The 26,416-nt window shown below is 41.0% G+C and overlaps 1 protein-coding gene across 2 annotated transcripts in view; it reads left to right on the top strand.

Annotated features, from left to right (window-relative positions):
* The window catches only part of PAPPA2 (pappalysin 2), a 295,333-nt gene that overhangs the window by 179,253 nt on the left and 89,664 nt on the right, over positions 1-26,416 (top strand). For both annotated transcript variants that reach the window (XM_045583190.1, XM_036442074.2), the window contains exons 7-12: positions 3,220-3,341; positions 6,173-6,662; positions 9,482-9,610; positions 14,667-14,758; positions 19,958-20,151; positions 20,854-21,000. In XM_045583190.1, coding sequence (XP_045439146.1) covers positions 3,220-3,341; positions 6,173-6,662; positions 9,482-9,610; positions 14,667-14,758; positions 19,958-20,151; positions 20,854-21,000 — 1,174 coding nt within the window. The remainder of the gene's footprint in view (positions 1-3,219; positions 3,342-6,172; positions 6,663-9,481; positions 9,611-14,666; positions 14,759-19,957; positions 20,152-20,853; positions 21,001-26,416) is intronic.

Raw genomic sequence — 26,416 nt, 5'->3', positions numbered from 1 at the left:
AGTGGTGGTGGGGCAGGGAAGAAAGCAGTTCTGGGGATGAGTTGGTGGGTGGCAGGCTTCCTACAAGCTGTGCATCAGGGGCTTATCTGGATTATGTCGACATCTGGTGCCCTCTCTGCCTCTAAGTGTACCTGGTACCTGCCCCATTTATGGCTGCCCTCTCGTGGATCAGTCATTATCTGTTCATTTTTATGTCTGCCCTACTCAACTGGCAGCTCCTTGGGGGCAGGAGCATCTGTTTTTTACACCTTTGTCCCTTGGCCTGCCACAGTAGACACCTAATACCTGCTTATTGAAGAGAATCATTATACCCATATTAGCTTTTATTTGTCCTTTACATATTGGTGTAAATTCACATTAGGGAAATTTTTTTCCAAAGGGGAGAAGGTAGGAAAAGATGACCTCTGACAATTGGTGGGAGGATGGGGGAATGGATGTGTTTTAACGAGGATGAGAACCCCACCTGTGATCCTTGCGGGCCTCCAACTTTCCAATCCTGCCACTTCATTCTGAGAGTGGCTTTGGTCTGTCTGGTTCTTCTATGTGGGAGGCATCTCACCTGTAATTTCCTCATTTAGTCCTTATAGTAAGCATACTCCTGCTATGACATACTCATTGAAGCATAGAGAAGCACTTGGGGCTTACCTGAGCACCCACAACTACAGAGATAAATTTGAGGACATCCAGTGAAACTTCAGAAGTGGGGAACATGGAATATATTATTTCTTTTCAATTAGGGCTATTTCATTATCAGGTAGACACAGCCTGCTCTGTGTTGCACTTTCCTTCCAGTGTCAGGCCCAGCCAAGATGCTGACTGTCCCTGGAGCATGTTTCTCTTGTGCCCCATCTTCCCCCAGAGCTTGGGGGGGAGGGGGAAGAGAGAGGAAGGGACAGGGAGACACAGGGATGGGGCAGAGCAGGTGAATCATTTTTCCAAGTTGTGATCCCATCCTTCTGGGATCTTGCCACCTGTCCTTGATACCTTGGTGACATCATTTGGACCCCGCAATTTTATAAAGCACTTTTATTAATCCTGACCCAAAGACATGCTTTTTAAAATTGATTTTTAGAGAGGAAGTGAATGGGGGAGGGGGGGTCATCAGTGTGAGAGAGAAACATGGATCGGTTGCCTCCCATGTGTGCAACCTGGGATTGATCTCAAACCTTTTTGGCATGTGCGATGATGCTCTAACCAACTGAGCCACCTGGCCAGGGCCTATAAAGCACTCTTGAATGTCCCAGCACCACAGCACTCAGGGTCTCTCTTTGTGAGTTGGCTCATTCCCTGTGATGTGTGTAAGAATCCACTTCTGTGTGTGTTGCCTGTGTAGTTTGGGGTGGACTGGCTGAACAGTGAGTCCTCATGGGCATGTGCAAACCAGAGTTTTACATCCGTTTATGTAACACATGTAAACAATTTAATCTTCCCGTTCTCGCTCTGGTACAGACATTGCGATAATGCAGACATCAGTGCTGACTCGCCTCGAGGCTGTTGGCAGAAAGGCAGTGTTTTTTTCCCTTTCCCAGGCCGGTGGCCGCAGTGCTGAGGCCTCCCCACACGTGTGTCCGAGGAGATGCACGTCACACACCCAGCAATTTGTGTCATGCTGGGAGCTCTGTTTACTCCACTCCTCCCCAGAGCATGAATGTTAAGCGTAAGTCTCCCCAGTGGGTCTTTGGAGTCCTTAGGTCAGCAAGGAGTCTGAACACGCACTTGGTGGCGCCCCGGAAGGGCCAAGTGCATTAGGGGAATGTGGTTTGGAGCTGTGTCCTCACCTACGCAGTGTTGACTGTAGCAGAGGCTGGAGCTAACGAACCCTTGCCCTTGCCAGAGTCTTGGAGGCTTCCTGGTATTTGGGAACTGGTTTATAGGAATTGAAGAATTTGTGACCTTAGGCTATTTGCCTAATCTCCTTAAGCTGAGGGTCCTCATTTGTAAACAGACTTCTTCTTACAGGGATGAGCAATAATTTATGAAAACCACCTCATGGCACCATGCTTGGTATATGAGGGGCTGGTAGCATAGTAATTATGACCTTCCTTCAACAATACTATTGTTTCTATTATGTCACCAGGTGTTGCTTTTCCCCTCCTTACAGAGAGACCTTGATTCCATACCTCCATTTTCAGATGTGTGTTCACAGTTGGGCTCCTAAAAAGATTCAAAGTATCAGAGATGAGCTTCCTCCTTATTCAACTGCCCCTCCTTATTCAGCTGTTGTTCATGCTTTTCACAGTCACTGCAGATATGATGCTTGAAGAGTTCTTCCTAGGCTCTGAATAGTCTTAGGTATGCCCATACACCCCACTTTGTCCCCGCGGGACTGCTGTGGCCAGTCCCTATGCTGACGGTTGGGCATAGAGCAGAGCTCTGTCTGAACCTGCTCACAGGCAAAGGAGAAAGGGTAGGGACGGGGATTATCAATACCTCAAAGTGATGCCCTATGGTAGGAGCCAGTGTGCAGGAGATGCCAGGAGGACAGAGTGCAGGCCACTCAGAGGAGTGGGACTAAGTACCTCTGCCAAGGTTACATTTGAATGGGCCTTGAAGGATACGTAGGAGTTGGCTAAACAGAGGGTTAGAAAGGCTCTTTGGCAGGAGAGAGAACATGTTTTACAGAACCCGTGAAGGGTCTGATATATTTGTGGAATGGTGGTTAGTTTATTGTGATGAGGACATAAAATTCATGAAGAACTGTCCCATGAAGAACCTTGGATCATGGTAAGGAATTCAGCTGTAGCCCCACAGGTGATGGAGAGCCAGGGCATTACATTTCATAGTACTTTTATGCATGCGAGTAAAAGTAGGGAGTTTAAAGCAGAAGTCCACATGTACTCTAAAAATCAGTGCCTGTTTTAGCTGGGGGAATGCAGGGTCCTCAGGTGACTTATCGAGAGTCAGCATAGGAAGGAGTTTTCTGTTGGAAGATGCAGGTGCAGTCTTCTAAGTCGAATGCTTGAGGATGGAACTGCCCATGTTCATCTCCACAGGCCTCCATTAGGGTTTAGGTTCTTCTGCTTCCTAACCTCAAGATTTCTCGTGTCTCTATGAATTTTGTGAAGATGAGGTTCATTCAAGAAGGAAATGAGATAAATAGTTGTTCCACATTTGCCCCTAGGGTCTCACAACCTATTGCCACTCCCCATTCTCAAAGATCTGAATTTGGCTCTCCAAGCCATCTGATGGAGTCTCCCCATCTCCCCCCTCATCTTCCAGGGTCCCAGGCAGCATGTGTGGTGCCTGCACGGAGGATGGGACATTCCGTCAGTACGTACACACAGCTTCCTCCCGGCGGGTGTGCGACTCCTCGGGGTACTGGACTCCAGAGGAGGCAGTGGGTAAGGACCATGGCTTTCTTCTTTAACCCTGGTGGTTGGTGAGAATGGAGGTTGAGGTGGAGAGTGGAGATGTGGTGTGCAAATGTGTGAGAGTGTGTATGTGTGTGATTTATTGGGAAACACACTCCCTGGTACCTTTGTGTGCTGGATGTCCTACACGTGCTTAAAGTGGCTGTGGTAAGGCCAAGGTCAGCATGGAAGACAGGGGTGGGGAAGTCAGCTAAAGCAGGAGGTGACCTCAGGATGCGACTGCTCTTACGTGGTGTTTCAGGTGCTTACAGCACCTGGTGCCACAGGACAGTGCCCGCCCACCTGTCCCTCCCTCCTAGGAGAGGAATGGAGAACACGTTGCAGGGGAATACTCAGACACGGGTGTACTAGGGGTTCCAAGTGGAGCATTCTCATTTTTGCCATTTTATGAGTCTATTAATCACTGGTACTGACTGTGCTTTGGCTACAATCTAAGCTGGGCTCTTAGAGGGGGGATGTTTTTCGCTGTCTCTTCTCCTGTCTCCCCGAGCTTCTCAGTTATATGTTCACTCACATGCCTCTCAGACAAATCAGAGCATGAATGTTATTGTAACTCAAGTCCAGAAAATGTTGGTCCATGAGTGTTAGCACCTGATCACTGGGTTAACTTCTTCATCCTCTCCATCTTCAGTGTTTATCTAATCACCCTCTTTCTCTTTTTCTTGTATTTGTTAAGATCCTAAAAGCTACTCAGTAAGATATGTTGGACAAGATTCTGAGTTACTTTCCAGGCTTGAGTCTGACAAGACAAATGGAGAACATTGGCCTAGGAGCTGACACTGTTCACCAGCTGTCCCCATGGGCTCCTACTTCCTCAGATGACAGGACCCTCATGGAGAAGGCTTGAGCAGGACGGTTTATCCAATTGTTCGTATAGGACTCCTTCCAACTGAGAGATTCCAGGGCAGAACAGATAGTTTCTATAAAATTTATGTTGGCATTGCATGGGCTATTTAGAGATTGGCATTTCATACAAGGCCATTTCTGGCCTTGTTGTCCTGGGCTGGTGTTTTAGTGCCCATTTAACACTCTGTCCCTGAACTTTTTCTCTTTAATTTAAAGTTATCTGGTAGAAATGAAAGGAATGAGAAGTTCTGGGTTCCTTGTTTTGTGTCTTCATGCAAACAAGGTCAACTTTTAGGGCCTCAGTGTCATGTTTGAATATGAGATTATAATAAAAACTTTCTAATATATACTGCTTCATTAGGGGTCACTTCCAAAAGGGTTGCTAGTGTTTTGGAACAACTATCAGAAAATAGTGCTAAGAAATACTGGTCTTCCTCTGCTTTGAAAAGGTGAAGAACCAAGTCATATTTGCAATATACACAATGAAAGTAGTCGAATAATCAGCAGAGCATACACAAACACATATATTTATAAATGTGCTCAAAACCTATTTAATGTCACCAAAGGAACACTTATTGACCACCAAATACTTTCTAATTTCTATGGGGAATAGAAATTTGAACCAGCCATATGCTCTGCTTAAATGTTGTCTTCTTGGTGACAACTTCCCTGTCCCCATAATCTAAAATATCCTCCAGCCTTACCCCATCATTCACTAGCCCTTATTCTCCTTCACTTTTCTTCAAAGATGTCATTACCACCTGGAATACCCTCTACCTTCTACTATTTATTGTTGCACCTGTCACCCTACTGTAGAATATATAAAGAAAGACCTTTACCTCTCTTGTTCAGTATTCCGCCTTCAATATCTAGATGAGTTTTAGGTGTAAAAGAGGTACACAGTACATTTTTGTTGAATTAATGAATTAATGAATGGATTCACCATATAGGCAAAAAATAGTAAAGACCATAAGATGTAATACACATATACATCACACACACAGAACAACACACACACACACACACACACACACACACGCACATAGATTTGAACATGTTTCCTCTGTCATATTGTTTATTTTACATATTCTGAAGGGCTACATAGTTCTATTTTTGCAAATGTTCCTCTGGAACATTGTATAAATCTTTCACACTAACTAGTAAAACAGGGGTTAAATAGTACTTATAAATGAGGATATCAAAGCTTAAACAGCCACATAGCACCGGTTGAAGTCCAGCTCTGTTCATTCCTGATTTAGCATTTTTTCTGCAATTCCCCCATGTGACAAAAAGAAAACTGTCTCATGGAGATTTTTTCCATAGAGCCAGCCTTTATATTACTTGTGATATTTGTTTTTTCACCAATACAATATTGCTTGGATACTGAATCTCCATTGCTTTCCACTCAAGAAAAAGTGTCCTCTCTCCTGCCTGCCGTTTTCTCCATGCAGCAACCTGCATGCTCCCATGCACTTAAGCCGAGCACATGGCTGCAAAGGCGCCACCTTAGGGGATGAAAGTTTTGTGGAGCCCAGTTAAACAGTGTGGTGTCAGAGTGAAGCAGACATTGGCTTTATTTACAAATAAAACAGGACATCAGAAGCATTAATTTATCCTAATTATTAACAAGGACAAGGACAGCGACTGAGCTTCTCTGCCTGGCTTCAGGCTCCCACCTGGCATCTGGGTCACAGGACTCCTAGGGCTCTACTGGAGCTTTTGTTAAAAGACACCAAGTAGAAGACGTGGATCGAGACACAGTACTTTTGAGTTGTTGTTCCTGTGTCCTCAGTTGTACTTGAGACCTAACCCACTCAGCTAACCAGCTTCTGTAGGAATTTGTTCAAAGTTTTCCTTTTCCTCATTCTTCTTCATGGCTGCCACCATGGGCTATTCACCTGCAGGCTTATGATGGCCGTGCCTGATAGATCTGTCTTTCTGTCCACCTCCCCCAGGACCCCCCGATGTGGATCAGCCCTGTGAGCCTAGCCTGCAGGCCTGGAGCCCCGAGCTGCACCTGTACCACATGAACATGACGGTGCCCTGCCCGGTGGAAGGCTGCAGCTTGGAGATGCTCTTCCAGCACCCAGTGCACGCTGACACCCTCACCCTGTGGGTCACCTATCTCTCTGTGGACAATTCCCAGGCACTCTTGGACACAGAAATCTTGCTTGAACATCAGAAGTCTGTGCACCTGGGCCCCCTGGACACGTTCTGTGACACCCCACTCACCATCAAGCTACATGTTGACGGCAAGGTCTTGGGGGTGAAGTTGTATACCTTCGATGAACGGCTGGAGGTGGATGCTGCCCTCCTGACGTCTCAGCCTCACAGCCCTCTCTGCTCTGGCTGCCGGCCCCTGCGTTATCAGGTGCTCCGGGAACCCCCCTTTGCCAGTGGCTTACCTGCCGTGGCCACACACCCTCACAGGAAGTTCACGGACACGTGAGTTTGGAAGTGGGGCTTTCTAAACCATGGTGTTTCTCGGTCTCTGGCCACCCATGATGTGCACTTCATGCTTTCTCTTTTACTTGTTCCTCTCTCTCTCTCTCCTTTTCTCCCAACTCTCCTCTTGCTCTTCCTTCTGGCCTTCCTTTTAGTGAGTTCTACTGTGTTCCCAGCACTGTGTGCCCAGTACATGGACACAGACTAAGAGGAGGTCACTGGCTTAAAAGAGTTCAGTGTCTAGACTGGGAGGCTGGTATCACCAAAGACAAATTCTCCCTACCCCTAAGGGCAGAACTCAGGGTAAAACAAGATTTATCAGAGGTGCTATATTTTGCCAAATTAGAAATAAACACAAAACATAGTGGGTTAATACAACAAACACTGTTTCTCATGTTTCTATGGGTTGGCTGGGTGACTCCATAGGGACTGGCTTGGCCGGGGTTAGATGGCTCAGGATGTCCTCATGCATATACTGGAGGCTTGATAGAGGTGGCTGGCATGTCTGGGAAACCCAAGGCCTCCTCCTACACAATCCTCATTGCCCAGTAGGCGTGGCCTGTGCTTTTCCTCCTGAGTGTGGCAGGTTCTTCAGCAGCAGGGAGTGCAGACAGACCCAAACCCTCACATTTTCAAGCATTTGCTTATATGTTACTCATGATAATGTTCCAGTAGCCACATTAAGTCAATTCCTGATTCAGGGGTGGCAGGTGAGTCCTTATCCATTAAGGAAAGGAATAGTAAACTCACATGACTGAGCAGGGGCACATCTGGGATAGTCTGAGCCATCTGCCCCAGATACAAAACAGTAGAGACAAATGTTCACCTTGAGCTTTCCTACAGTTTCCTCCCCTACTTGCTCTCCAAATTGTAACAGTGAAATGGTCCAAAAGCTCATGCAAATAGGGATGAATTTTAAAAGAATATCATTTTTGAGCTTCTCTAATTGGGCAGTTAACATGACACTCATTATCTAACTTAATAACTGCACATACACACACACACACACACACACACACACACGCTAATACACATTCTTTAAGGTCAATAGTATCCCATTCTGTAGATGAGAAAACCTAGCTTAACTGTGATTTGTTTGAATAGAGCTAGAAAATGGTTGTCTCAGGATTAAAATCTAATTTTCTGACCTAGTCTCATTTTGGTTTCCTTTCCTTAGTAACAGATTGCCTTTTACAATGTCACATCATGAAAGGTTGGGGCCCCCTCCCCATCCCTTTCCAGCCGTAGCACAGTGTCAGACTTATGAGTAGCTGGATGAGAAATCCAACAGAAACTTCTTGGTAAAGGGAAGCCATGAGGATTGATTTGCTTTTGAAAGTACCTGGCACTCTCATGAGATGATTGCTTCCCCAGAGACAGCTAATTTAGAAATGTAAAAGTCTGTAATATTAGATGTCTTTTCTATTAAAACTAGAGGCCCAGTGCATGAAATTCGTGTACTGGGTGGGGTGGGGGTGGGAGGAGGGAAGTGTCCCTCAGCCCAGCCTGCATCCTCTCACAGTTTGAGAGTCCGCAGGGGATGTCTGACTGATGGCCTGGTGTTGCCACGGAGGCCAGAGAGGTTTCTGCCACCACCGCTGTACTCACCAGCCATGAGCCCAGCTTCTGGCTGAGCAGTGCTCCCCCTGTGGGAGCGCACTGATCACCAGGGGGCAGCTCCTGCTTTGAGCCTCTGCCACCTGGTGGTCAGTGCGTGTCATAGCGACTGGTTGTTCTGCTGTTCAGTTGATTTGCATATTAGCCTTTTATTATATAGGAAAACTAAAAGCCAGTACAGAGTTTTTTAACAGTGTTTTTAAACCCCATGACATTTCTTGTCTGGTGGTGGCAGCATCAAGTGAGAGCGTGATGCTTTGTGGTTGAGGTGAAGAGCCTGGTGGCAAAGAAAAGGTCCTGCCTGGCAGGACACTCACAGTGGCCACAGGTGGGAGTCCTAACAACCCTTTGAGATCCTGCCTCTGAAGGCGCTCCCAGCCCACAAGCCCATCTGGATTTGGCAGTAGTTTTCCAGGGCAGGCACTGCAGTACAATAAGATGAAGGAAGACTTTGTTTCTGGAACCAGCAGCCCCCCTTTCAAGCCCCTACCCCTTCTAAATGTCCTTTCCCTCATGCTCTCCACCTGTCTGTCCACGTGGACTTTGGAGAGAGCCTGGTAGACTCCATCCATCTCTGCTGCCAAGTGATATAACTCCACACCTGGAGTGTTGCATTTTGACAGGTTCGGAGGTGGGGAGTAATTGAACACATTTCTAATTGTGGAGTTTCTTGCATCCCCAAAATGATGATGGAAGGTGTTCTTACCTCCTAGGAGAAAATGCTCTTTCACTATGTATTCAGTGTACCCAAGACAAGATTTTTCTCAAGAGACAAAAGCAAGCAAGCAAGCAAACAAAAAAACCTGTAATCCACAAAAGGGCCTTGCTGAGCCCAAACTTTGAAGTTTCATCTTCCTTTTCTTTGGTTACTTTGCAAATACACTATTTTTTAAATAGCTGACGTTACTTTTAAACATGGTAAAGATACACTGGAAATACCACCCTCCTAGATTTTGTAGGACTGTTTGTTAGTTCACTCTTAATTCTGCCTTGATTTACTGCATGCTCACTATGTGCAATGCACGGGGAATACTGAAATGAATATGGCTTTAAACCTTCGGCTGCTGTTGGAGACTGCGTGCCCTGGTCTTTGCTTTCAGAAATATGTGGCATGTGTTTAGCATTCATGCTCCCCATAACATGTATTTTAAACTCCTGCAAACATTCTGGATGTGGTAATCACAGCCCATTGGTTTCCACAGGGAGGTCACACCTGGGCAGGCATATCAGTACCAAGTTCAAGCTGTGGCAGGAGCAGAGCTGGGAGAAGCTTCACCGCCTCTGAGCCACATTCATGGGGCTCCTTACTGTGGAGATGGGAAGGTGGCCAGGTGAGTGCTGGGTGCATGGGAGTGTGAGAGCAGAACCCGTGCTCTGAGCAGGAGGGTCTGCCTACAGTTTCAGTGGGACTTGTTTTGGAAAAGGAAGTGACAGGGCACTCTGAGACCTGGCAGTGAACTTGTGAGGTCACTCACATTCCTGCATAGTTCAAGAGGGACTCACATTTATTTAGATCTGACCTCACAATACTGAGATATTGAGGCTGACTCTAGGGGGGTGGGTGGGTGGCTTTTAAGGTTTCAGAGAACAACTGTGGTCCATGGAAGATATATGTAGGAAAGAAGATTACTTGTCAAATGATGCTACAAGAGGATGTGAGGATACTGGTGGATCAGTGCTTATCACTCCCAACTAGCGGTGTGATCTGAGGAAGGCCAGTCTAATTTTCTGAGTGCCACTTATTGGACCTTAGAAGACCTTCATACAATGTAGTTTGCAGCTATTTTATAAAATCACCAATGCACCAATGTAAAGGTGGAATTCCCCTTTTGGTTTCTTAACATTCTATGTTCCTTTATTCATTATTACCCTAGAGGACTAATTCACTTAGTTTGCCTGGAACTTTCCCAAATTTAGCACATAAAACTCCCATGTCCCAGCGGTCACACTACATCAACATGTCCTGGAAGCTCCTCTGATATCACCTGCCATGTACACAAGCTTCTGGGAGTAGGAAACCCTGATTTGTCTTAGATTTTTGCATGCTAACAGTCTAGCCTATTTTTAATTCCCTAGACAAGGTGAAAATGTATTGTATCGTGAAGCCCTAATAGCAATCAATTCCATAGCCTCTCTTGGGATCCCACCCCATCATTTAGCAATTACTGAATACTGTTTATCTTCTCAGTCTCCTAAGGTCCTTAGGTTTTAGTGTAAGCCTATTGCTTTTCATAGAAGTATAAACACCAAATGTTCCCAGACCTCAGTAATATATGGAGGTGATTGAGGTTACTTGAATACCCAAACCTCACTAGTTAACTGCCAACTTTTGCCTAATTCAATCTCTGCATGCTGCCTCCTTTCTCCCCTCCTCACCACAATCAAATTTCTCCCTGGGGAAGCCTCGCCTATGCACAGAATAAGTCTAGCTGATGTGTTCCCCACTCTGGTTGCCTCTTTTTAAGTCTGCTGCCCACCAATGGAGGTTTTTGGGGTTCATGGTCCCCACTCCTAACCAGGTAGAGCCCTCCTCGAAGAAAACACTCTGTTCTATGCTGTAGCCTCTCCTACAGCTGTTCTCTGATGGCAGCTGACTTGAGGTCCCACGATGCCACATCTGCATGGGGGTCTAGGCAAAAGGAGTGAAGGTCCCTCTTCCTAACTTGGCATTGCACATTCTATCCTGTGCCTTGAAGCAGCTTAACCTGAGGCAGTACCTGCCTGGCTACTGTGCCTCCCATTGTTCCTTATCAAAATGCTCCTTTAAGCTCCTGCTATATTCCCTCTTTGTAAAGAATCTCACTTAGTACCTCCATCCAGCAGGAAGAAGTCTCTGAATAGCTGCTTTGTCTTAGCTGGAGGCTCCCAGTTACACATAAAACAAGAGGGAGCCATTGCAAGTTATTTAATTCACCATTTAAAACTCAAGAAATTAATTCTGATGGAATCACAGGTCCATGCTCAGACTCTAGTTTAGGTAAATTTTGTTATTAAAAACTGAAAGTTGTCACTTTGGAAACCACTGATCAATAAGACTACCAAGACACAGGCTGCAGAGGGCCCACCAGTTGCAAGCAGTATTCATTCAGCTGGTGCTGCCCAGTGTGGGAGCCACTAGCCAGAGTGACTGCTGAGCCTTTGAAATGTGGCACTTATAACTAAGACACTTTAATTTTAAGTTATTTGAAGTCAGTTTAAAAAACAAAACTTGATTCAGTTATTTTAAAAACTTTAAATTTCTCTGGAGCAATTTGGGCAGGTGAATCTACCGTTTCAACTATATATTTTAAGAAATATGAAACAGATGAGGTATTTGAATTGGGATGTGTTGTAAGTGAAAAATAGACATCAGATTTCAAAGACCTAGAATACAAAGAAATAATGTAACATAGCTTATTAATTTTCTAATTATTGACAATGCAATATTTTGGACTAGATGAAATATGTTATTCAAACTAATTTCACCTGTTTCATTTTACTTCTTAATGTCACTTCTAGAAAATTGAAAAGTATACATAATTTGGGTTTCATATTTCTGATAGGCAGAAGTACATGAGAGTATATACAATATACTTATATTATAGTATCTTAAAGATGAAAATAAACTTGAAGTTTCTTTAATTATGTTATTTTTACATATCATCTATCTTTTCTCCATTTACAACTTACCATTTAAAATATTATTATACAATTGCATTTATGTCATATTTTAAATTTATTTCAAAGCATTTTTATGTCTAATTACTTAATCTTCATTCCATCACTGAGGAAGAATAATTTAAACAATGGTTGTAGCTATTAGTAATGAATTAGGCCTGAAAACATTGAGCATTCCAAACTGTGTATCCATTTCTGACATCATAAAAAGTCAAGGAGAAACAATGGTAGCCCTCAATCTATTTTACAACAGCTAAATCTTGGTTCTTTCAAAGTGGCTTTAACCCAAGTTTATTTTATTCCCATAACATGCTTCATATATCCCTCACTTTAACCTAACTTTCACATCTCAAACCAAATTTAGTTGTTCATTGTATCAGCTTTTGAGGTTCAAAACAAAAATGATAATTTTCTTCTCCCAGGACAGGGTCAGCAAAAGTTAGTTTATAGTTGTTAGTATGCAAAAAAACCCCAGAGTTATTCTTTTATTGTTATTTTTTTATTATTGTACTAGAGGCCTAATGCATGAAGATTCGTGCAAGAATCGGCCTTCTTTCCCCTGGCTGCTGGCACCTCCTTTGCTCCCGCTGGCTGTAGCCACCTTTCCGCCTACCCACGTTGTCCAGAGGCCTGGAGCCGGTGGGGCAGTGCAGGACACCTGCGTTGTTGCCATGGCAACAACACTAGCATTCTGCCCTGCTGCCCAGCCGCTGGGTGCCTGTGTATGTAAATTAACCCTCCATCTTTGTTGGGTTAATCTGCATACTCACTCCTGATTGGCTTGTGGGTGTTGCAAAGGTATGGCCAATTTGCATCTTATTCTTTTATTGGTGTAGATTATTTTCCATTAGACTCAGGCCCAGTGCACGGAATTTGTGTACAGGTGCAGTCCATAGGCCTGGCCGGCAATCAAAGAATGAGTGTCTGGCATGAAAGGGCAGGTCTCAGCTAACCTCTGGGCCCGGGGCAGCACATGGGCCCCTGAGCCCCCTATGTGCCCCCTTCCACCTGAGTCATGGCGTCTGAGTCCCCACACAGAGATGCAGTGAGTGTGGCCAGATGCTGCAGGCTGGGGCACAATGGGCCTCTGGGATGCCAGCAGTGCAGCATTGAAGCCAGGTGGACAGCACACTCTCTTCTGGCCAGCCTCACAGACCAGCTCCAGGGCAAACCCACAAGGAGCCTGGCCAACCCCTTTGGTCCCGGCAGCTGCTGCCCACCTCACCTGGAAGAGGCCATGTGGGTGTGGGGTGGGCTCCTTGCAGGCGTCCGACACCTGAGCATGGGGGTCTTCCCCAGCACATGAACCCTGTAGTCTGGGGCAGGGTAGCAGGGGGATTGAGAATGAGCTTGGCAGACACCCAGCATTTTCACCACACTTCTGTCCTGTCACCATCACCCCCAGGTAGCTGGCAAGAGGTCGCAGCACATAGCTGACACCTACCATGTTCTACACTGACCCCTGGTGGCCAGCACATATCAGTGAGCAGTTGAACTCAGTCAAACGACTGCCTGCGGGGGAAATTTGCATATAAGGCTTTTATTATATAAGATAGGAACGTCTATAACCCTACTTTTGCCCCATCCTGTATGTTTCTGCCCTGCAATACATGTTAGCTGCCATGAAGTGGTAGTAGGGAGTGAGACAGCCTTAGAGATGCCTGGACTGAGGGAAGGCTGCAATTGGCTGCTGAGTCTCTTGGTATATAGACAGACTTAACTCCTATAAAATCTTAACTCTAACAACAACTGCATACAGATGGAACAAAACAGTGAAAACAAAGAAATAGATAAAAATGAACAGAAAACAGACCCACCCATCACAAGCAGTTTCCTCCTCACCAAATCCACTGCACTACTTTTCAGATTTCATTCATAACAGACTGGTTGGCACTTTTCTAGCTCAAGACCACTTACTAGAAACACCCACATGGGTTTTCTAGATGTTTCTGAGCCATGAGCTACTTTTCATTGGAGGAATTCCCACCAGACATGCCAATCAGCTGTCATTGCTTAATTCTATAATTGTCTGTATACTTAATGTGTGTGTGTGTGTGTGTGTGTGTGTGTGTGTGTGTGTGTGAGAAAAAGCATTCTCCTAGCTCCCACTTTTTTTCAGCTTGAAGTTTTTAAGATTTTCAATTACGGTTGATATTCAATGTTATTTTATATAAGAATTGTGGTCAGACAATTATTTAACTTAAAAAGTGTCCCTCCCCCCTGATATTTTTAGTACCCATCTGGCACTATCCATTGTCATTACAATATTATTGACTATACTCCATACACTGTACTTTGACTGTTTTATAACTACCAATTTGTATGCCTTTTTTAAAAATATATATTTATTGATTTCAGAGAGGAAGGAAGAGTGAGAGAGAGATAGAAACATCAATGATGAGAATCATTGATAAGCCGCCTCCTGCATGCCCCCTACTGGGGATCAAGCCCACAACCCGGGTATGTGTCCTTGGCTGGAATCAAACTTGGGACGCTTCAGTCCGCAGGCCGATGTTCTATCTACTAAGCAACCATTGGTCTGTTCTTTGTATCTATGAGTCTACTTCTGTTTTGTTTGTTCATTTATTTTGTTCTTTATTTTCCATGAATATGTGAAATCATTCATACATGTACTTTTTAATATACAAAAGAAGTTAAAATGGTGGTAGTGAGAAAGAGAAACCATTTTCTATGTGTATGTACTAATATATGTCTGTTTTTACCTTCTAGGAACCTGGGCGAAGAGTGTGACGATGGAGATCTTCTGAGCGGAGATGGCTGCTCAAGGACATGCAACCTTGAGGAAGGCTTCAACTGTGCAGGTGAGTTTAGGAACACCAGCGCAGGCTCATGTTCTAGGTTTAGACGTATCCCCATGTCTTATTTTTGTGAACTCTTGATATCCTGTATCATACAGCTTAGTGATGATGGTGATGATAATGACTGACATTTGATGGATCTGTTGTGTGCCAGGCACTAATTGTTTCACATACATTATCTCATTTAATCCCTACTCTAAGTACAAGGTCACTAAACAGAGGACCAGGGACCTTCGGTATCTTGCTTTCTCTTATACTACTGGAGGTGGTGATGTCAGAATTTGAGCCAGGGAGGTATGGTTCTATCATCTGCATGTTAAACCACTAAGTTATACTGCCCCCTAGATTAATGTTGCCAAGGATTTCTCCTGGATCCTCATGTCTAATATCAATATCAGTAAAATAGCCCAATCATTATGAATTCTACAGAAAAATAGGGTAAAGGATCATTCTAAGCCAAAGGGAGTGCTGTATTTCATGGATAAGATCATGAAGCATGACAGTGAGCCATAACATTTCTTAATCTTGGAGAATCACTGGTAATGAGTTAGAATGAGGTGGCTTTGACTCTAGACTCCTGCCATTCAGAGAGGCCACCCTTTTCCCAATTATGATTAAAAACTGTCATCAGCAGGTTTCTTAAAAGTAGACTGTCTTCCCATTCCCATCTGCATACATTGTGTGATTCTGTGGGCATAACCACTCAGTAAAGTTATTTAAATAAATAGTGCATTTAAAAGTATTTCCATGTCCCTAAATCTTAAGATAAAGTAGGCTATGATTATAATTATGTAGAATTTATTAAAGTGTTAACTACTGCACAGAACACAAATGTTCCTGCTTTCTAGAACCGAGTCATAAAAATCATAGGATCTTAGTAGTCTTCCATTTATCCAACTAGAACCATGAGTCTAGAGACAACCTGCTCCCTGCCTGTATATAGGCAAATAGTAACATGCGTCCAGCTTCCTTATACAGCTCCTGAGAGATGGGCACTTTCTAGTAGTGAATAATGCACCTTGAAACATACTGTTCTATTTAAAGATGGCTTTATCTGCCATCAAATTCACCTCTCCTTCTTGGTTTGGAAACTGAGGCTGGAAGCATTTCAGTCACCCATCCATAGCACTACAGCAAGGCCCCCGCAAAGCCAGGCCTGGGACACAGCTTTCCTAATGCTTAGTTAGGTGCTTTCTTCTTGCTGTGAAACTATAGAGGATCATCCCCCTGCATGGTTTGATTTGACTACCATTCAGAAATGCCTCCCCATTATTCTCCTTTCGATCCAAATGCCTCATCAGGTGCTTAGGTTTCCGGATGCTCCCCCCTTTATCCTTACCTGTCATGACTCATGTGGTCAATGTCCAAAAAGGAATTCAAGACTCCATTTGTGGTCTGGATGTGCAGAATATGTTGAACCCACTACCTGCCCTCTTGTGTGCACAACTATTTGTTAATCCCACCTCTGTTTGCCTCATCTCTTTTTGTCGTACTTAGAGGTCTTATATTGAACACATGTAGTAAGTCTCTCTCTCTCCTCCCTGCTCCCAAACACTGTGCCTTCTCTAGTGCAGCTCAAATCTCATTTGACTTCAGAGCCAACCTCACTTGGTTGCTATCACATCTGGTCCCCGTAAATTTGGCTTATATTTCCTGAGTCTCTAACTCCAGTAAGACTGCACCTAACTTTTACAGGGTGAGTTTAAACATGATATATTCCACAGTTAGACATCTGTTTCAGTGAGTAATACATTTCTAGTAGGTTAAGAATATAGTTCTATTTCATTATTTCTCCAAAGATTAGGTTTGAAGCAATTATTGTAAAATGTGTTTTAAAAGCGTCTGTTATTTTTTAGGTGGATTTGAAAAAGACAAGAGGCAAAAATTTTAAGCATGTGGTAAAAAAAAAAATAAAATAAAAAAAATAGAGAAGCAAGAAGAAAACAGTCACCGGTTAATAAATAGAAAAAGAAAGCAAATATCTCTCTTATATATAAAAGCCTAAATGACCTACTGACCAGAGCAACTGGAACAATTGGTTATGAGTATGGTCATTGTACTCCCACAGCCAACCTCTCCCAGCTGGCCAACCTCTGTGGTCCTTTCCCCTGGCGGGCAGGCCCCAATCACCAGATCGGGGCTGGGCCCTGGGCTGTGACAAGAAACTGGGAATGGGTAGTGGCAGATGCAGCCCCTTTCCCAGGGGGACCGAGGGCCAGCTGCCTCCTCGGGGTCCCAGCCAACTCCCCATGCCCTGTGCCTCCACACTGTCTGTACCCCCTGCCTGTAGGCCCTGATCAACCCTGATTGCTGGCCAGGCCTAGGGACCCCAACCATGCACGAATTTTGTGCACCAGGCCTCTAGTATATATTATAAACCCTATATACATTATGAAAGATATATATATATATATATATATATATATATATATATATATATATATATATATATATATATATTGGGTCGGCAACTAAGTACTTGCGGATTTTTTAAAGAAAATCAAAGACAATTTTTCATGGAACTAAATAACTTTATTCTGTAATGTATTGCCCATTTTGATCAATGACCTTTTACCATCTTTCAGGCAGCATCATAATCCCACGTTCAAAAAACTTCTGGTTTTTATTAGCAAAAAACTGAATCAGGTACGATTTGACATCATCATCATTATTGAAATTTTTACCATTCAAGGAGTTTTGTAAAGATCGAAACAAAAAGTAATCAGATGGTGCAAGGTCAGGACTATATGGTGGATGTGGCAAAACATCCCAACCAAGCTCCATTAATTTTTGCCGAGTGACCAAAAATGTGTGTGGCCTTGCATTGTCATGATGGAATACAACACCTTTTCGATTTGTCAATTCGGGCCGCTTTTCTTCAACTGCATTGTTTAATTTCGTTAGTTGTTCAATGTAGACATCAGAATTGATCGTTCGGTTGGGTGGTAAGAGTTCAAAGTAGACAATTCCTTTGTAATCCCACCAAACTGATAACAAAACCTTCTTTTGATGAATATCAGCTTTTGATGTTGTTTGAGTTGGTTCACCTGGCCTGCTCCACGATCTTTTCTGCTTGATATTGTTGTAAACAACCCATTTTTCATCGCCAGTTATCAGTCGTTTTAAAAATGGATCATTTTCATTACGTTTCTTTAGCAAATCGCAGCTGCTAATGCGTTGCGTTAACTGTGATTCTTTCAGTTCGTGAGGAACCCATGTATCGAGTTTTTGAACATAGCCAAGTTGTTTTAAGTGATTTTCAATGCATGTATGTGATACATGAAGCTTCTCTGCAATCTCACGTGTTGTACTGTGACAGTCCGAATTGATTATTGCTTTGATTAGGGCATCATCAACTTCAACTGGACGACCAGAGCGTTTTTCATCTTTGAGTGAAAAATCACCAGAACGAAATTTGGCAAACCAATTTTGACACTGCCGTTCTTTTAAGGCTTCGTCACCATAAACAGCACATAACTTTTTATGAGCTTGCAATGCGTTTTTCCCTTGTGGAAATAAAAAAGCAAAATATGACGAAAATGTTCCTTTTGATTTTCCATTTTTCAACGAACGCCAAACGAAAACTACAAAACAGATCAAAAAACTTTTTTCACTGATTAACAGCTGAATAGCCAACTACCAAATAACAAAATGTGTTTTACATTTGTACTACGTCTGCAAACCTAAAAATTCAACTGAAGCCATATGTGTGTGAAACCCGCAATTACGTAGCTGCCGACACAATATATATATATATATATATATATATATATATATATGTACATATGTCTAAAATATACACATGCTTATGTACATAAATACATATGTATATGTATCTATTATGAGAGGGAGAGAGAGAATCATCATGGGGAAGTCATTCCGAATACACATATATTGGGTCTGGGGAATGATTTTGAACAAGCCCTAGGTTTAATGAAATGCAGGAATCTAAAGCCGCAGATAGGCTTAGAACCAAGTCCTTGGAACAGTGGCTTATTCCTGGCAAGTAAAGCTCAATTTACCACAGAAAGATCTTAGATTTGAATAAATTATTAAGGAAAATGATTAATAAACATGTTAATGAGCTGTGAATATTACTGGAAAAGCCTTGTGGTATTGCCGTGAAGAATTAAAACGACCGGTATAGTAACGGTACATTTCAGTAATGATGTTATTGAGTGTGTTATCTATTGGTTGCTTTAGTTTGAATCATGATTCCCCGCCCCCCCCCCCCCCATGTGCAGTTAAAGTAGAAGTGCGAAATTAGAATTGTGTTGCTAATAATAATTGCCCCACATTTTGGTAGAAAAAGCATTAGAACTTAATGTTTTTATTACTGCCCCTCACTCTCTACATTTGAGGCTAGTTTACAGAGCAATAGCTAAGTAGTATTCACTTAGTCAGAGTTATCCTATCAGTGAGTAGGGCTCAGTCCTGTCAAAGCTTGAGGCAGGTGGAGTAATGGGAATCCCCTAAACCCCAATTATGTAAGCTTGGCTCAAATCCAAACTATATGGCATATGAATCAGGGGGCTTTGACAAGTTACTCAAAATCACTGAGACTCAGGTTTCCTATTTATGAAACCAACAGAAAACACATAGTAACCTCACATGATTGCTGTGAGACTAAAAGAAACAATAGGTAGTAACCCTTGTAAAGCTGGAGCCCAAATTGTCCAATTTCAGATAAGCTGCCTATTGAGTTAAAAACACACAATTCAGCAGTGAAAAGTAATTGAAAAGCAGTCCCTCAAATGCTTTAATATTTAAAAAACTATGAGAGGGACCCAAATACCTTAAACATATCATTTATTTAAATTCTCTTTCTTCTTTTATCCACTTTTCTAATATCCCCTAAATATCTTGATCATCTAGCTATTCCTTAAAATTTATTTTTTCATCCAGCCCACAGCCACTATTTTTCTCCCTGTTTCTTCTTCCCCAGTTCCACCCCTTTCTATACCTTTATTATATAGGTGGATTCTACCTCTTTCCCATTGGAAAAGAATTCTGCTTCTTTAAGGTTGTGTGTGTGTGTGTGTGGGTGTGTGTGTGAGAGAGTGTGTGGTCTGCATGTTTGGGGTGGGCATTTAGACTGTCAATGATGGGATTCTCTAATGGGTTGGTGAAAAAAATGTAATTATTTTTACATGACATATATAAAAACACATTTTCAAATGTCATACAATATTTTTTTGGCAGGAGAGCCAAGCCTTTGCTATGTCTTTGAGGGAGATGGGATATGTGAACCTTTTGAGAGGGAAAACAGCCTCATAGACTGTGGTCTCTACACTCCTAGTGGATACCTGGATCAGTGGGCTACCCACGCTTACTCAGCTCATGAAGACAAGAACAAGTGTCCTGTTTCCTTGGTAACAGGAGAACCTCATTCCACAGTAAGTTAAGCCAGAAGAGTAAAGTCTGAGAAAATTGTGAAGTGACATTGTTCTCCTGACTTCGGCATCACATTTTGTTCTTACTGGACTAAGAATAAAATAAGGTAGTCTAGAAAAGCTTTTAGACTAGCAATCAAGTATTATCCACCCCCCGCCTCAGGGGTTGGCTTCTAGGTATACAGAACCAAGTCAAAATTAACCTTAGAAGTACACATATTAAAAATTACACTTGGGCTTTGTGTTTGAGATAATTTATTTTAAAAAAGAAGGAGAAGCATGGAAGAGTCTGAATGTTTGGATTACACTACCAGATCCACCAATATAACCATTAATATTACTACATGACATTTGACAAATCACTTAACCTCTCTGGGCCCGTTTTCTCTTACATAAAATGGGTATACTAATCATTTTGTATTCGACTCAATGATTTACTATAAAGATCAAACAAAATTAAAAATATATATATATTAATTAAGGTCCTAGCTGGTTGATGGTGGGCTGAGAGTTGGCACATGTATTTTTCTACTGAGGCAAGTTCTCTCTGGAGGCTAATGGAGATGGCTGAGATATTTTTCTACACTGAGAAAAGTGTTCTGCCAATAAGGCATTCAGTAAAAGAGGAAAACTTTGGTTTTGAGCTGGAGAGTTTACTCATCTTTCACCCTCCACATTTAATTTTTGGTTGAAATTGCATTTCAGATTTGCACATCCTACCATCCAGATTTACAGGACCATCGACCTCTTCTTGGCTGGCTTCCCTGTGTCCCCAGTGGAAACCGATCTGGGGAGGAAGGCAGTGAGCAGCTTGAAGAAACCCTGGAGAAAGAGGATGAAGTTTGGCTCAAAGTAAGTGGCCCAAATATGTGTGTGTGTGTGTGTGTGTTTTGTTTATGCAGGTAGATTATACATGTGTCTATACATATGCATGCACACACGTGTGCACACACATGCATGTGTGTGTTTACACATGATTCATTGGAACGACTTGTCAGAATATTTCCTTTTGTCATCTCAATGTGTTTACATTTTGGATTTCACCTATTTTTGAAATGTATGCTTCTTTTTAAATAATCAGTTTATCGAAGTGTGACATACAGGAAAGTGCCAAGATCAGAAATGCACAGTTGGATGAATTTTTGCAAAGTTTACACTCTAACTATCACACAGATCAAGAAACAGAATGTTAACATCACCTGCAAAAGGTTCTATCATTCTCCTCAGTTATTATGCCACAGAGGTATTTACTATTTGTACTTCTAGCACCATAGGTTAGTTTTGTCTAGTTTTGAACTTCTTGTGAGAACCTTTACAGTATATACTTTCATCATTACAATGTCGCATTCCAGTGCATAGATACATCACACTTTATTTATCCATATTCATGAGCTTGTGGATTATTTTTAGTTTTTCTCTATTATGTTATTACAAATAGTTCTGCCATAAACTTTCTGTATACTTTTTTGTGGTGAATTTATAAAAATAGTCGAGTAGATTTGGAACTGCTAGATCATAGATAGGCAATTGACCAGCTTCAGTAGATAATCCCACTTATTTTTTCACAGTAGTTGTACTTCCATCAGAGGCTTATAAATATTGCAATTGCTTTACATTTTCACCAAATGTGGTATCTGACACCTTAATTTCAGGAATTCTGGGCATGTAAAGGATCTCCCTCAGGTTTCAGTTTGTTCTGCTTATTCATTTTTTATTCTGTTCTCCTGATCTGTACGTTCTTGCATTGACATTACATTCTTACTTTCTGAATGTTTTTGATGAGTCTTAAAATCTGATAATGTACGTTCTAGAACTTTATTTTTTCCTAGAAAATATTGGCTGTTTTTGGTCCTTTGAATTTCCATATACATATTATAATCAGCCTCAGTTTCCACATGTGGAAAAAATAATCTGATGCAGTTTTAATTGGGATTTCATTGAATTTATGTCAATTTGGGGAGAGATTTCTCTTTAACATATTAGTCTTCTAATATGTTCTTTCAGTTAATTAAATCTTCAGTTTCTTTTAATATTTTATAGTTTTTGGTCAAAAGATAGTTTTTATTCTATCAAATGATTTTCTGCATCTGTGATGTTCTTATTATTTTCTCCATTGTCCTGTTAGTGTCTTGACTTTGACAAACATTTAAATGTGAACCAATCTTACAGACCTGGAACACAAACAACAACTTGAAGATGATGTGATGTATAATCCTTTGTCAATAATTTGGGAAATGATTTTGTGGATATTTTAAGTGATTTTTCATCTATGTTTATTAGAGCTTGGCTCCCAATTTTCTTAAAATTTACACGATCTTGTTGGGTTTTATGATGAAGGCTAGATTTTACTTCCTAAAATAAGTTTCCTTTTTCTCCAATCCTCAGGAATATTTTATGTAAGGTTGGTATTAAGTTGGTGTTACAGAAAACCAAAGAAGAACAAAGCAATACTTAAAGAGATGGAGTTATATTTATTACGTGAGGGTCCAGAGGAAAATGTCTCTCAAATTCTGGGCCCAAACATGCAGGAATTCTCCCTATTTATATGATTTTACCTTCTTTGTCTCCCAAATATGGAGTGTTTCCTGCCCCTTTTGTATGATCTTAAAGAGCCCATATGTACTGGGGCCTTGAGATCTCAACCAGAGGCCTGGCCTGGCACCAGCACTGATAACCTTGTTTGGAGAATGTTTAATGGCCTCTCTGAAGTGGGAGTATAATGGCCTTTCTGAAGTGGGAGTAGTCTTAGTAAGCAAGAATTTATAGAAGCCAATTAGCAGGGTTAAAATTTCAAACAGCAATTTCCATTTAAGATGAATGCTTCATTGGGAGGTATTCATCATTAACACCATTTAAATCTGGAGTTTTCTTTGAAAAAAAATTAATCCTTTTTTAAGCTTTTAAGGTATAAAATACTTCTGAGGGCTTTTTTTTAAGGCGATTTTTTTTCTTGGACTAATTCCCTCTGGGCATGTTCATCCTTTTTTATCAGCACCACTTCTCTCGTTCACACTGATTAACAAGTTCAAATTCACTGAGCTCCTCGGCTGGACACCTAGAGTCTCTCCAATGGCAATGGCCCAGCATTCTTGCAGTCAGCTATTTATAACTCTATTTACCTTTAATTCAGATTTCACCTCCACCATTGTCTTTTCTTTTTGTTTTTTGTTTGTTTGTTTGCTGGATTTTTATTCTTGTTGACAGATTTCCATATAAGGTGCCTTGTTAGGTGCTCAGAAATGTCTATGCTGCAGATACAGGTTATGTCATACTACTCTGTCCATCAGTTGGAGGAAGGGAGGATCTATCAGACATCATGTGATTTTTCTCTTTTGATCCATCATTATATTGAATCACATTGATAGATTGGTTTTACTTTTTAGATACAAATCATTTTTGCCTTCATGAAGTAAATTTACTTGTTTATGGTATTTTTAAAATATATTCTTGGATTTTATTGGTTAATTTTTATTTTGGATCTTTGCATTTGTATTCATATGTGGAATTAGTTTATATTTTCCTTTTTTGAATATTCACATTATATAAGCCTTATAAAATTGGACAGTTTCCCCTTTTTTACATTTTTTGAAATGACATGTATCAAATAGGAGTTACCCATTCCTTGAAAATTTGGCAGAACCCACCTATAAAACCAATTGAGCCTGTGGTTCTTAGAGAAGAGATTTATGATTGTCATTTAAATGACTTTGTTTTTTATTGAAATATTCAATTTTTCATTTCCAATTTTGGACTGTTTGATATTTCCATAAATGTATTAATTTCTTCCACATGTTCAAATTTAGTGCTGATAGTTGTTCATAATGTATTTTTATATTAGTTACAGTTATCAATCCCTTTATATTATATATTTTTGGATTTTTTTCTCTCTTTTTTTCTTCCAATTACTTGTGCCTGGGATTTCTTCAAAACCAGCTTTCAGTTTTCTTTATTTTATCATTCTAGTTTGATAACTCACTGATTTCTATTCTTTAGCATTTCTTCTCTTCCTGTGTCTCTGGATTTACACCTGCATTCTTTGTTAGCTTCTTGTATTGAATCCTTGAATAATTTGTTTTCATTGTTAATTTCCCCCCTCTAAGTACACCTGTAATTGTAGTCTATGAATGTCAGATACACTATTTTCATTATCAATATGCCCTAAGTATTTTAAAATATCTCATAATTTCTTTTTAAAATCATGGGGTTTTAAAAGCATTTTGCTTGTTTCTAGCACTGATTTTTCAGACTATAACAACTTTATTATTATGACAGCTGTGTGTCAGTATGAGATATTTTTATTTGTCTTCTTCTTCACGGCCCTACATTTTATTAGGAATCACTTAAATAGTGAGCCTTTATTCAGAAATTAAGGATCAGTTTGTGTTAGAAATGTGTATTCTCTATTTGTTGGTCAAAAAGTGTCTACCAAACTTAACATTTCTCTCTCTTTTGTTAAAATTATCTATCATATCCTTTCCTCCATTCCTTTATTCTTTTTTTTTTTTTATTAGTGTTCTCTGTTTTTCTTTATTTGATCTGTTCTTTTATTGTCCATTCTTATATCTCTCCAACTTTGGATTGCAAAAAAAAGTATTTCAGATAAACAGTGAATAAATTTTAAGTGTAAATAAGTTCTGCTTTATATTCAAGACACACTTATGCTAAAAAATTATTTGTTGTGCTCTGATATTAAAATTTTGTTTTTGTTTTTCCTAAATCAGGCAGTAATTATAATGCTTTTTAATTTAATTGGTCAGGTGACAATACTCTATTTAGAGATTACTTCAACCATCCCAACATCCCGAAAACCATCCAAATTTTATGATTTAGAAAGAAAAAAAAAAAAGACCTCATGTGTAGAAGGCACCAAGTCCAATTATTACTTTGAATTTTTTTGACTTTATTCATAAGAAAGTTGACAATACCCTTTGTTAGAGACTGTTTACTTTTGCATGGAATTATAACAATATTAGTTTTCTGAATTTTCAGTCTGGCATAGAAAAGAAGCAACAAATTAGTAGGGAATTGAAAAATTGGGAGAAAACATGTATTCAGAGAAACAGTATTTTAAACCTTGTCTTTGCCACTAACCAGTCAAGAAACTTTACATAAATCATATAATCTTCTTGGGCACCAGTTTTCTTAGCTTTAAAATGAAGTGTTGGGACTAAACAATTCATTCCATGTCTGCGTTTTATTTGAAGCTTAAATAAACGAGATAAACACATATTATTAATAAGAGAACAGTCTTAGGTCATTAGGTGCTAAGGGCAAAGATAGTTATATCCATTGATTGCTTTAGGGCCTTACTGCTCAAAATACAGTTGGCATCCAAGAGCATTTGTGCCACACAGAGCGATATGTAGAATGTCAACTAGCCAGAGAATTCTCTGTTTAAGAAGGCAGGATTTCTAGTATATTTTGGAATTATTTCTGTACACATGATAGAAATTTCTAAAAAGCTGTTGCCTTTTAAAAGAAAGTCTTCTATTTGGAAAATTAACCTATGCAGTTCCTTGCATTGCCTGGGGAATCCTGAGAAAGCAACAATGAATGTGTATATATAATTTTTTTTTTTATTTTCATCCCAACCTAGCCTGATACACTGAAGAAAAAAGGGCATGTCCCCATACCTACAGTTTATCCCCAGAGACTAAAGCACTCATTGTCCACTTTCCTATCTGATTACTGCTAATCTAACTTTTCATTGATTTTCATGGAAGCTGTTACAGGCTTGGACATGACAACTGAGCAGACTCCCAGTGTCATGAATAATTAAGATAGCACTTTTTTTTTTCAACCAGAAGGAAGCTTGCTTGGCTCTGCAGAGTGCTCCTTCATCCCCTCATTTTTGTTCCTAAGAGAACTCTCTCCATCTATATTCCATAGCACTTTGTCTCTTCCTCAGACTTTGTCAAAAGTGGAATTTCCCTAGGATTCATACTCTGAGTGTTCTATGCAATGATTGATCAAGAACTTCCTTTGGGATCAACAGCTGTGGGGGAGTGAAAGAAATAGGAGTGAGCAGAGGGAAAAATAGCCACATTAAACTGTCAGCATCCCATTCCAAAGGAGCTGGGATAACGCTTTTGAATTGACCTACCTATATACCATCACTCCTATCAAAAGGCCATTGGACATGGATTTCTGCCCTCTCCTCCCATCTGGCAATGTAGCCTGACCTTGTGATGGTATTCTTTTCTAAAGCCAGTTTCCAGAAACAGACTGCTGTGTGCTAAGTGCTCAGTCATGAAGGAGGGGATCTGGG

Source organism: Pipistrellus kuhlii, unplaced genomic scaffold (genome assembly GCF_014108245.1).
Source record: "Pipistrellus kuhlii isolate mPipKuh1 unplaced genomic scaffold, mPipKuh1.p scaffold_m20_p_18, whole genome shotgun sequence".
Taxonomy (NCBI): Eukaryota; Metazoa; Chordata; class Mammalia; order Chiroptera; family Vespertilionidae; genus Pipistrellus; species Pipistrellus kuhlii.
Note: the sequence above shows the minus strand (reverse complement) of the source record. Positions and strands in the feature narration are given on the sequence as shown.